The sequence below is a fragment of the Parambassis ranga genome, chromosome 6, assembly GCF_900634625.1.
Source record: "Parambassis ranga chromosome 6, fParRan2.1, whole genome shotgun sequence".
In the NCBI taxonomy this organism is placed as follows: Eukaryota; Metazoa; Chordata; class Actinopteri; family Ambassidae; genus Parambassis; species Parambassis ranga.
The window spans coordinates 11,041,129-11,053,902 of record NC_041027.1 but is presented as its reverse complement, the minus strand read 5'-3'; the positions used below and the strand labels follow the sequence as shown (position 1 = coordinate 11,053,902).

At 43.9% G+C, this 12,774-nt stretch overlaps 2 protein-coding genes across 6 annotated transcripts; one reads left to right on the top strand and one right to left on the bottom strand.

The window, feature by feature from the left end:
• Positions 1-1,369: 1,369 nt before the first annotated feature.
• LOC114437713 (bone morphogenetic protein 2) lies at positions 1,370-3,192 on the top strand. Its single transcript, XM_028408568.1, is given in 6 exon segments — positions 1,370-1,435; positions 1,526-1,703; positions 1,929-2,068; positions 2,246-2,362; positions 2,475-2,672; positions 2,707-3,192. Coding segments are annotated over 6 exon segments (1,185 nt in total).
• An 831-nt stretch (positions 3,193-4,023) lies between these two features.
• On the bottom strand, positions 4,024-12,241 carry LOC114437210 (uncharacterized). Of its 5 annotated transcripts, none has more exons than XM_028407746.1 (4): positions 12,024-12,241; positions 11,819-11,925; positions 11,476-11,567; positions 4,024-10,673 (listed from the first exon to the last, which is right to left on the bottom strand). In XM_028407746.1, exon 4 carries the CDS (start codon positions 10,543-10,545, stop codon positions 4,627-4,629), a length of 5,919 nt encoding a protein of 1,972 aa, XP_028263547.1. In that variant the 5' UTR covers positions 10,546-10,673; positions 11,476-11,567; positions 11,819-11,925; positions 12,024-12,241; the 3' UTR covers positions 4,024-4,626. The 5 variants fall into 5 exon arrangements, with proteins under 5 accessions (XP_028263547.1, XP_028263546.1, XP_028263549.1 ...); XM_028407745.1 differs by having other exon boundaries at positions 11,476-11,564; XM_028407748.1 differs by having other exon boundaries at positions 11,476-11,564; positions 11,819-11,922.
• Positions 12,242-12,774: the final 533 nt, after the last annotated feature.

Sequence of the window (12,774 nt, the reverse complement as noted above, 5' to 3'; positions counted from 1 at the left end):
GTCAGAGGGCTTCCCTTTAAGTCTATCAGGAATCAGCACACGGTCAGTGTAAACACCCCCAGCGGCTGTCTCATATATGTTCACGTTCCACGTCACACACATGTGCACAAGGGAAACACGGGTGAGTCATTACGCCCTCTGTGGCATCCCTCAGTTTAGAATGGATATGCTGCATGTCTTTCTGTTACACATGCGCTGGAGTGATCACATAAAGTGTGACAGTTTAACAGTTGTGTAGAATAAAATACATGCTCTGTTTCAGTAAATCTAATCAGCATTTGATCTCCTTGTCTTGTTGTTTACAGTGTTTATGGCTATAATCTATCCAGGGGCTTATCTGGCAGTGTGGGCCACAAAGTGATCCAACAGAGATCAGAAGCAGGCCCCAGTTACTATGTGGCCTTAAAGGTGAGTAATGGCCCCTGAATGAGGGGATCATCATCCCGTGTAATGGCCTTGAATTTGATTAACAATAGAGGGGAATGCTAAGCTATTGATCAGCATGATCATCTTGGGAATATGATCCCTATTGTTCGAGCTGGTTGATTAGAGATCATCCCGGATTCATCTTAATGGAGGAATAAACACGTCATTCTGATTTCGGTGTTAACTCTGAGTCACTGTCCAAACAGTAACGGGTGAAGGCAGATTGGGGTGGGGGGGTTGTATGGGGACAGCGTGACCGGTTTGCACTTTGTGGAAATGTGCGCATTAACAGGCAGCTTTTGAAAACGCGCCTCGTGTGCGTCACGGCTCGGCCGTTCGTTTGCTCTCTAGCAACTGGCCTCATACTGATAACACATGATGTGAAGCAGCGGCGACAAAACATCATAATGGGATAACTTTATTTGGTTGGCCCGCTAATTGGTCCCTCGTTGTAAAACGATGGTAATGTAGGGCCTCTCCTGAAAAGAGGCGCTGTTTGCTGTTCATGCGGATTTATTTTTAAAAAAAAATATATAATAATTCACACATCAGGTTGTATTGTAGCCTATATTTATGGCTAAAGGACTGAGAATTATTTGGCACGTCATTTTATAGTGGTTTCCATGGTCACAAGATCTCTTTTATTAATTTAGTTTCTGTAATTTTTGATAAAATTCTGAAAAGAAAACGGGACACATAAGCTAAATGGCTCCTAAACACCTGAACTCATAAACAAATGAAGGGAAGTGTGTCACTTATTTATTTTTAGCTGACTCTCGGGTCGTTTTCACCTTTCTTTTTGTGCTCGTTTCCATCATCAATCACCACCCAATCATCTCTTGCTGTTAGCCGGATACAGGGACAGCCTGTCATCAAAGGCAGCGGCTTCGCCCTTATCACCCACCGTCCCACAGGTGTAGAGCTCAGTTCACTCTCACTAAAAATGTCAGCAGGAGCTCTGCACCTCTGCCTCCTTTTCGCTCTCCTGCTGAGCTGCGCCACCCCGCTGGTGATCCCACAGAGCAGAGGCGCGGTGGAGAAACAGGGGCAGCAGCTGCAGCAACAGCAGGAGGAGGACGGTTTGGATGCAGCGAGTCAGAAGCTGGATGCGCTTTTACATTTGAAGGATTTACCCCGAGGTCCGGCGCTGCCCCCTCGTAAGAAGGCGCCTCAGTTTATGTTGGACCTTTTTAACGCGGTGTCAGTCTCTGATGGGATCTCAAGAAGCCAGAAGGACATCTTGGAGGGGAACATAGTGAGAAGTTTTGAGGACAAAGGTGAGCAAAGATTTTCAATCTGACATTTACGCATAAGATTTAACTGGTTTGTAATCATAATTTATTTCTTGAAATGTGTGCACATTTGCGCCACAAAGCTAAAAATAGTGTGCCGTGTGCGTAACCGATTACGCACGGTTGCGCACGCCTTTTAACAACTATACATATATATTTTTTTACAAAGTATGATTTGAAAACGCTAACGTGATATGTTGTCGCCCGCAGGTCACACTGGAGAGAGGTTTCACTTCTTCAACTTGTCATCTTTCGGCAAAGAGGAGAGAATGATCAAAGCTGAGTTCCGCTGGTTCAGAAAGAAACAAAAGTTTTATCTCGGAAAGTCACACGGACCTCATTTCTACAAGGTAAATTAGAGTTTGTGTCATTTATAATTTGTTATTATGATGTAGTGCTGGGCATGTTTGATTTTTTTTGTCTGTGTAATGGACAAATGATCCTGAATATTTCAGTATTTTTTACACATACACAACATATAAACCGAGGTTTGAGCGCACTAACATCAGTATGTTTTGACTCTTCAGGTGGACCTATATGAAGTGCTGGATAGCCGTGTCAAGCCTTGGCGAGGAAACCTGGTCACCTCCAGGCTGGTACCCCTGTACACACAGGGATGGGAGGTCTTCAATGTCACTCAGATGGTAAGGCTTTGCATGCTTCTGTTTATATTTTGAACATTTTTGGACATTTTTCCGGAAGTTAAACATGAAAACATGTGCTGGTTTGTCTAAACATCTATACTTTGCGTGTCAGGTGTCCAAATGGATCCAGAACAGCCAGGAGAACAACGGCATACTGGTGGTGACCACATTTCCTTCTGGTAACTGGATGGATTCAGTGGTGTCCTCATCTAAGCAGAGTGGAGAGCAGACAGACACAAATGCCTACCTGGTCATATTCTCTGATGACGGAAAGACAGAAGTGTCAAACCAGTCGTACCTGGGTAAGATGGTGGTGGCTATTCTTCTGATTGTATCATCTCAAGATGTTTTACTATTCAACACATATATGTGTTAAACTGAAACTTTATTTATAATGGTATTCTAATCTTCTTATAGGACAACCCCAGCCTGCTGCAGCACCTGAGCCCAGTTACCAGCGCAGCAGGAAGCGGCGTGCTTCCTCAGATCTCCCTCCTCAGGCCCGCTCTCAGTCCTGCCAGCGTGTTCCCCTTTTCGTCGACTTTGACGAGATCGGCTGGTCCGGGTGGATCATCTCTCCCCGCGGGTACAACGCCTACCACTGCAAAGGTTCCTGCCCATTCCCGTTGGGAGTGGGCCTCAGAGCCACAAACCATGCCACGGTACGCTCCATAATGCACGCCCTCAAGCTTTCAAGTGATGAAGTGGGAGCTCCCTGCTGCGTGCCTGACAAACTGCAGTCCATCAGTTTGCTATACTTTGATGACGAGGAGAACGTGGTGTTGAAGCAGTATGATGACATGGTGGCATTAAGCTGTGGCTGTCACTGACTGTGTGTGCATCTCCTGCACTCAAAAACACTGGGACACTGGTAGATGGGAAAGTGGTGATGCTTTGCTTAAATTGATTAATACACTGTATATGTTTAAATATTGTATTATTTTGAGAAATAAAAAAAAAGAACTATTCCTCAGCTATTAATCCAGGATCTTTTGTCCAAAATTTATGGCACAGAAATTACCATTTAAGCTGTGTTCATGGATTATAAGACCTTTCCTGACTTTCTTGGCTGCTACCAAGTCTGTGGATTTAGTTCTATGTGCAGGATTGGAAAGAAAACAACATTTATGCTCATCACATTCACTCAATTTATCATGTTAGCAGGCAAGCTAACATGATAAATTAAGTGAATGTGATGAAGCTATAGAACTAAAATGGAATTTTCTGGGTTTAAGAGCAAAAGAGACAATGAAAACCAAGGGAGTAATCTGTTAAATTGATCTAATAGACCAGTTAGATCAATAACTGGTGGTCAGAAACAGTTCAATGCTGCATTAATATTTGACCAGCAGGTGGCAGAATAGCGGCATAAACTACAAACCTGCTCTGCAGCAGTGATGCGCAGACGTAGTTAAAACAATTATTGATTTACTTCAGATTTAATGTAGAAAAGTGATGTTTTTCTATAAAAGAATAATAGTTGTAGTACAGTTGTAGTGCAGTAAAATAATGACACCGGTGCAATGAAAATCTGTAACAACAGTTGTTTTTTTATTGGAATGGATCACAGACACAAGACAGCCCTGCTTGATTCTAGTTTAGAAAAACCAATGCAACAAACTTGCAAAATCAATTTTCTCCTTCCTGTCCTCTTTCATTAAAAAAAGAAAAAAAATTGCAGTAATGCCAGTTGAAGCTTTTAGACAGTATAAATGAAATTTGTGATGTATTAAACACAGGAACGACTCTTCAGCATGCAAAATGTTTGTAAAATTTAGTTGTATTCAGTCATTAATTAAAAAAAATATTTCATATTTATTTCTAATTTGATAATAATTAATTTCTGTCTAATTTGAAATAACTGCAAACTGTCTGGTGCAAAGAGAAATCTCAAGTCATCAAACGGCAGGTAACAAAACAAAAGCCTAAAAAGTACAGTGGAGACCCGACACCACTGTAAAATATAACAAACTGTCTGCATTTACAATAAATAAACATTTTACATTCAAGCTTTCCCTCTCTGTTTACACTTAAATACATTATGTACATGGATTTTCCATGTTCTTTCTCAAAAAATTGCACATTATCTCACACAAACCTGCATTCAGCAACTTTAATCCATCCAGGTCTCAGGAGCTTCACACAGCCGACACACACTTCTGTGTCTCATGAAAGCAAAACCAGAACAAAAGATCTGAACTGAGAAGAAAAACACCCTTAAACACGATGATGTCAGGTGAGGACAGATTTTCTTCCTTAACTTATCAACTGGGACAGTCCAGCTCCTCGGTGCCCATGAACTCCCCTAACATGTGCTCATGCTGACCATAAAGAGGCTCTAAATATGGATGTCCCTCCTTACAGTGCATTTGTCTGGACCTTTCAAGGTGTCTGTGCTCAAACTCATTCGGCTCCATATGAGGCACTGGGATAGTGGCTTTCTGAGCCATGGGGGACAGAGGTACTGGGACAAAGCCATGGTAAACAACCATCGGTGGGGTCAGGACTTCCAAAGGGGATGCCTGAGGGACAGCACCATCTGGTGGCTGGACAGGTAGCTGCACATAGCTTCCTGTTTCAGGATCAAAGAAGGTTTTTGTTTTGACTTGAACAGGCATGTCTACGAAGAAGTACTGCCCCGAGTCTGGATCCTGGAGGAGCTTTCGTTGGGTGATAGGGAAGGACTGCGTAACAATGGCATGCTCGATGCTGGACTGGCGAGAAAACTGGCTGGTGAGGCTGGACTGGCGTGACAGGGGTGAAGGGTGAGGTGCTTCAGTGCTGTGGCTCCTTCTTAATGGGTTCTCTCTGCTGGGCTTGTCTCTGGCCCTGCCTCTCTGCTGAAGCTCGTCCATGATGGACTTCTCGATACGCTGGGCTCTTAGATCAGGCTTCTCTGACATGTCAGCACTGAGTCTGCGCTCTACTTTATCTCCTAAGTATCTATCGATGCTTTGTGACCGTTGAAACGGCCGGTCCGACATGGGTCTCTCATTGACCTGAGCTTTGTATACAGGCACGTTACTGATGACTCTGTCACTGCTATAATGTCTCGGCTCTGGTTTGTCTCGAACGTGCCTGTCGCTTCTGCGGCCTTGCCTTTCGGATGCCTCTCTGTTGTTGTGGCTGCTATCGACTGAATCGTGGCTCTGCCTCCGAGTCTTATGGTGCATTTCTGTCTTGCTGTGGTGGTCTTCATTGCTACTCAGTTGCTGCTCACTTTGTTTGTTGCTATTTTTACTACGGTGACTGTCATTGTGACGATCTTCAGATTTGTGTTTTCTCTCAGTAGTCTTGCTATTTTTACTGCTGCTGCTTTTGTGTTCAGATTTTTCGCTCTTGTGTCTTTCTGCTCTGTGTTTGCTGCTGCTCTGAGATGTCTTCTGGGCCTCCTCCTTCTTCATTCTTCTATTTGCCAGCTTTATTGCTTTTAGAACTGCCTTTTCAGATTTAGGTAAGACAGCTGGTGGCTTAGGTAGTCCTGTTTGGCTATCATTGGCACTGCAAGTGGAGCCTGAGTGTTCACTGGGAGCCTTTGTTACTTCCTGTTCCACTAGCCCTCCAGTGTTTGTTGGCATTTCATCAGCTGTGCTGGCTGTCAGGCTCTCCACGCCAGAGGATGGACTTATGCCAGAGGATCTATCTTCCTCCTGTGGGACGGTGAGGAAAGTTCCAAATTCAGGTTTCTTTGGAGATGTGCAATTTGAAGGTGAGAGCAGCAGGGGTGGAGACTGAGCTGATACAATCTCTGTAGGTTTGAAGACTTCTGCTTGAATAAAGGTACCACCACTTGCAGGAGTTTCATTAGCTGGTGGGGGTTCTGGATTTTCCTTCACTTGGCGTAACTCATCCTCTCCTTTCTCTGACCCGCTCAGACTCCCTCTTGGTGACCAGGGCTGTACTGCCTTCTTCAACTTGTTACTGAAAGTGTTATCTTTGACTTTGAACAAGGAAGGGATCCCCAGAGTCGGTGAGAAAGTATTAGAAGGTGATGTTGTTGAACTATTTTCATCCTGAGTTTGATCATTGGAGGTAGTTTCTCTGTTTCTGTCATCTTTGTATGCTACTTGTGGAGGAGATTTTACTGGTCGTTTTGAAACCTCTGGCTCACTTTCATGATCACTAAAAGAATAATATTCCACTTCTGCTCTGTCTGAATCCTGTTTTGAGTTACTCTGCAACTGCTCCGCCTCATTGACCTCCTCCACCTCCCCGACCAAGTTCTCCAGCGAGTGGTAAACATTTGATTCTGTCTCAGTATTTCTGAGCAGAGCGCTCTCCACAGAGAAATAGGAGGACTTCGAGGACAGACTGGCTTGATCAGGTGGGCTAACACCATTGACCAATAGCAAGGGTGATATTATGTTTCTGGGGATTTCACTGAGATCTGCATCCTCACCAGCTCGGTTTGTTTTGTCTTCTTCTGCTGCTGGTGTGATTAAGTGGTCTGGTTTTAAAGGGGCCTGCCGCTTTTTCTTGCATGTTTCCTGTGCCTGTGCATTGTTGTTTTGTGGTGTGGCCTCACTTGTAGGGCTCTTATTGATCTGCAAGATATTGTCATTAAAGTCTGGTGACGACCAAAATGTACCTTCAGCTGGCTCACATTTAACTGTGTCAGCTGTGGTGCACCACCCTTTCCAAGACCCAGTTTCACTATGACTGGGCACAGCTTCTTTACTACCTGCTTCTTGTTTTTCTAAATCTGTTCTATTCTCATTTAGGCCTATGTGATTTTCATCTTTTTCTTCTGTTGAATCTTGCGCCTTTGTGACACCCTCATCCCCTCTAGTACCTCCCTTTTTGCTCCTTGGAGGAACCGGAGGAGCATCTAACTTTTTGCCTTCATTTTCATTAATCAGGTACTCTCCACTCTCTTCAGACACCTGTCTTGATATCTGCCTGTCTGAATTATCAGAGACATTGCTGGTCTTATCACTTATGTTGTTGTTGACATGTTTAGCTTTGGTCTTTAGCTGATGGCCAATCTTGTCCATGCCAGGAAGTGCTACCCTCCCACCTGACCTGTGAGTCTTACCGAGTTCAGGTTCGGTTAGTGACAGAATCTGCCTCAAATGATTGTGGTCTCTCAGATCACCTAATCTCTCTTTTAGGTCTGCCTCTTTGCCGTTTCGTTTCTCCCAGTCTTCAGTCAAAGGATCTTTCGTAGCTGTTTTACATTGCTCTCTTCTTGCTGTGTAACTTTCATCACCCACATTCTCATCAGGTGTTTGATTTGCATCCATGTCTGTGGATTTATTTTTCCTCTTCTCTCTATCTGAGATGATTTCTTCAAGTGCCATTTTGGCTTTGTCATAATTGTCATTTATAAGTGCTTTGTTTATGATGACGTTACTGTCTAGCTTTGTGAAAGCTGTCTGCTTGCTCTGCTCCTTCTCTTTTTTTGTAAACATGTCTCTCTTCGCTGACGTGTTCCCTCTCATTGACAGCATGCCTTTCTTTATGTTCCTTAGCTCTCTTGAGATCAAATCGTTTGTAGCTTTCGCCTCCTCTCCTAGTTTGTTCATGGCGTTTTCAAGAACACGATCGCCGAGCCTTGCTTTGTCCAGCTCCTTTAAAGCATGCAAATCACTCATTATATGCTCGCTGTCTCTCATTTCTTTCACTGACATCTTGTCATCCCTTTTGTCCACATTCAGATTGCCTTCCTCAGACTCCTCCACCTGTTCATCATCTGTCACTGTGTATCTCTGATGTTTAATATAGTTGTTCTGCCTGGATGAGAATATATGTTTTAGCTTACTTTGTTTTTGAACAGATTCATTTTCTTGTGGCGTTAAAGGTAGTTTTGTGTCTGTGGAATCTTCATTAGAAATTTTGTCTACATCGTGTGTTTTATCCAGAGTATGCTGGATGTCAGATTTAGCAAAGGTTCTCTTTGGAATTGGTGGAGGCTCTCTCTTAACAGGATTTTTGTTACTCTTGGATAAAGAGTTTTCTGGTGCTGAACTCTCTTGTTTGGTACTTTCTTTTGAAAGTTTCTCATCCATTTCTTTCAGCCTTACGTCTGTCTCTGCCTTGTTGCTGCTCTCTGAATGACTTCCTGATAAAGCTCTACTCCTGGCTGCATTAATTGCTTCCCTCGCTGCTCTGATCACATCTTTTGTACTCATGCTCTGGCCACCCGTCTCTTTTTCCTTAGAAGTCGGCTGCACTCCAAAGTCTTTCACTGGCCGTTTTGTTTTCTCTGGTACGTTGGGGGGTCTTTTCCCGACTGTTGACAGCGTTTCTTTCTCAATCGTGTGGGGTGAGATTATGGGTGAGCAATCTTTGATGACATTTAAAGTGTTTGGTGAAAGCCCTGTGTCTGTTGGCAGCGGTTTTGGAGAAAGTTCTTTATTTAGTCTAAATGGTGAAACTTCACTTGAATCTATGTGTGCAGCAGTGCTGGCACTCAGAGGGACTTGAAGATATTTCATATCGTTGTCAACAGGGCTGGCTTTCTTGTACAGATTCAGAGAAGGATAGCTTTGCTTTTTAGCCCCGGGGCTCTTCTTTTTTGAGTGTATAAAAGGGGAGATTGGGTTGTCTTCACCAAGACTGTTGGTTTGCAGTAGATTGGATAATAAATAATCCCCCGACAAAGGCCTGTCAGTCTCATGCTTTGTTATACTTGGGGATATGACAGATTCCACAACAGGACTGAAAACTGTCAGCTCATCTTTCTGAAGAGCAGATGTACTGAAGCCAGATGGATCACCCTCAGTGCCGACTTGTGGTTGGGATTGTGGTGATTGTGCATCACCTTCGGGCAGCTCTAAAGTTTTAAATTTAGGTGGGCTGTAGCGGCTCTTCACCCTTTTCCTGTTGTCTTTGAGGTTGAAAAGGATGCTGGAGGCGAGTGATTTGTAGCTTTCCCGCTTGACTGGAGGTTCTGGGGTCCCTTTGGCCTCAGAGTGTGGTCTGAGTGGAAGGTCAAGGACAGAGGGAGAAATGACTCCTTGGAGGATCTCTGATGTTTCTGTTGGTTGTCTAGAGGGAATGAGGGGGGTCATTAGCTGGCAGATGCTGAACGGTGTAGAGGCCAAAGAGCTGACCTCCTCAATGGCTTTCACTTCCACAGATCGAGCTTCCTTCTTCACCTGGAAAACACTTTCCTCCAGTATTTTTGAAGAGTTATCATGAGGCTGTATCCCAGTCTGATTGACTGGAATAGCACTTTTTGCTCTGGACCTGTTGCGCCTCCAGGGGGCAGCACTCCCATCACCTAGATCCGATGAGCACCTCTTCTCAGCTAGAGTGGCTGAGTGCTTTGGCAGTACCTTTGGAGGAGGAGGAGGAGGGATGGGTTTAGGAGCAGTGGGAGGAGAGGGCTCTACTGCTGCTTTCTGGCACGACTGTTCCTCCTCTGCCTGCAAAGTCTCTTTTCTATGCGCCTCAGTTAGCTCCTTGTAAAAAGGCAAATCATACCACTTAGGTACACTGTCTGTCGGCAGAATAGAGGTGATAGAGTCCTTTTGTCCAAAGGGGAAGCGGTTAAAATCTTTCCATGATTGGAAGGGACTAAACTCACTGTGAAGAAAAAAGTTCTTGATGTTAAGTTTCCTTATTTTGACAGTGGATTTCCCGTTTTTGATCTTTGTGGATTTCCCTGAGGATAGGCCAGCATCTTTGCCTGTTTTTTTGGATGACCCATCAGCAGAGTGATGGTTCTTGTGATGCCGATCTGTGAGACCAGTGTGATAGTCAGAGGAGAACTCTGATAGCTCTCTTTGGATGCTGCGAAGTGCAGACTTATCCCATGATTCTCCATTAGAGTCTGTCGAACCACCATTTTTAATCAACATCCCCTCACAGCTTCCCTCTGTAGCACTCAGTGCCTTGAGGAAAGACGATAAGTTCTTCTGCTGCTGCTGTTTCCACGGTTGCGTGTCATTTTTGTCATTTTTGTTTTGCTGTTTTTTAGATTCCTTATGATGATGATTCTTTTTAACAGGCTCCCCCACCACAGGTTTGTGGCAGTTGAAAGGCGAATATCCGTACAAAAACTCGTCGTTGTAAACGGCGTCATCTCCAACACAGAGACTGCGGAAGGCCCGGTCAGTGAGGGTGCTCACCTCTCGATCAGTCTCATCCATAAACAGATCAGTGAAGCCATTAGGGAAGCGATGGTGGAGCATGCTCCCCATCCGGTGGCTCACATGTCGCTTTTCCACACAGCTCATGATGTCAACAAGCGTCTTAGTGCCTTGTACATCACCAGAGTCCTCTACAGCTGCTGCAGCTCAGTGGGTGGTTTAGGTTTCTTTCAGCTCAGTCTGACATCAGGGAAGCAGGGAGATCTGAAAACATCCTAAAAAAAAAGGAATCAGGGTATCAGTGTGTTGTCAGCTCACAAAACTCAGTTTGATTTGGCTTTTTTTTACTATAAATGGTTTTGAACTGTGGTTGCACTGATGACCTTTATGTACATGGCCAGCTTCTGCCATTCTGTCACTATGCAGGCAGCAGACAAACACTTCATACCATGCTGTGGGCTATTTTAAGCTGCCTGAAGCTGTGAGCACTAAACTCAGTGTTGGTGGCCTTGAGAACAACTTCTCCAATTATAGGAAAAACATTAACATTCATCATGTGCATATTTAATAAGAAAAAAAAACACACTTCACCCTGTGGTGATTTCCATCAAATGGAAAACATGCATACAGTTTGACTGTAAAGCCTTTGAACATTATTCTCATCAGCAGATTTTTACAGCACAGAGCGCAGGAAATGCAAGTAAATCATCACACCATGTCACAGTGCGCCTCAGCAGCTGCTGCTCTACTGTAGCTTACTTTAGCTATCTGGGTGAGGTCTTAGAATAGCTCATTAACCTATTTACATGGCCTGACCTGGGAGCATAGCCCACTCAAGTCTTCAACTATATCCACACAACTATCCCTCTCCTTATAAGAAGATAAGGGTGATTGTGACAAATAGTTCCATGATATTTATTTCATAAATCAATCATGTGTGTGTCTTTAGTGTTAGTGTTAGGACTCAAAAGCTGGACCGGTCATATTTAGTTAATTATATGTTATTATAATATCATTACTAGAATCTAACAGATTGTTAGCACTGAGTTACTTTACTGTATCTTAAGTCTGACTTACAGATAGCTTTCCAGGGCACTTTGGTCGCCAACAATCTTCCAGCTCTCATAACCAGAGATCAGTTAGCCCCCACGGTACTTTCCCAGCATCTGCTTGTGTATTTATACCAGAGGAATGAGATAGTCCAGTTAACTATACTGTAAAAGGGTGCAACCATTGGTGTTTATACTGTATTTAAGTCATACGTCAGAGAAAATAATGTGAAATTTTTGATTATTATTATTGTTAGTGCTGTTTTTTTTACTGTATGTTTATACACACTTGAAGAATATTTTACAGTGTTGTATTTTTTTTTCTCCCTGCTCTCTTTGTTAACACCCATATAACCACACTACTCACTCACCTGGGTGGTGGGTCTTTCATGTTAAGTGCAAGGATCCAAGATATAGACTCTGATGTCAAACACAAGTCCTTAAAGTAGAATCCAAGACTCGACTGCGATGCCACCTGCTGTACACACAGTTTAGTTAGCGGCTGTCAGTCACAGTAAACAAACTTTTTTTTTGTTTGTTTGTTCTGCTGAAGTTCAAGAGACAAAGAAAACTCACCAAACTAAGTCAAGCCCTCAGATCCATGTTCAAATGCACTGGTGTGGCCAGTCTCCTGAAAGCAAACTCAAAAGATACCAAAATAGACCCACAAGTCGGTGTGGCCAAACTGAGCAGCAACACAGCACCCGGCTAGCAAGCTCACATTGGGTGTCGAGTGGCAGGGCAGGACAGGCCAGTGGGACGAAATAGACACTGTCATTGGTTATTTTTGTATCTAAGCAGTGTGGGCTGATAGGCTTGAAAATACGAAGGGGCTTTCTTGTGGGTGAGGAGGTGTCGCTTTGGACAGTACAGATGGGTGTGGTGACATACCTGCTTACACCTTTAGCAGCTGACTCATTCTGCCTCTGTCACCCAGAGAAACAAGCTCTCTGATTTAGCCTGTTGCATCACACAACTTCATATAAGCGAGACAGTCCCTGAAGCGGAGGTCGGCAGACGTCTGCTGAGTGATATGACTGTGACGTGGCTGGGCTGATTCTTGTTGATCCAGCTCTGTTTACAAGGCTGTGTTGTGGACATGTGGGCCTGTTTTAGGCCTCGTGCAGCTGTTGTTACTGTGAGATTATGCTGAAATGGAGGGGGCAGTTTGTTGACTTGTTACCCTTTGTGAGTCACAGGAAGTCACAGAATGAGGTCACATGTGACCCTCTACATTCCTAAAATGGAGAAAGTGGAGCATTTGAGAAATATGCTGCAGCTTAGCACTTTTAGAGCTGCTAAGTGTGTACCTGTATATTACATGCAG

What these genes read in the sequence shown, in the direction of transcription:
- LOC114437210 (XM_028407746.1), bottom strand. Translation starts at nt 10,545, where the DNA reads ATGAGCTGTGTGGAAAAGCGACATGTGAGCCACCGGATGGGGAGCATG.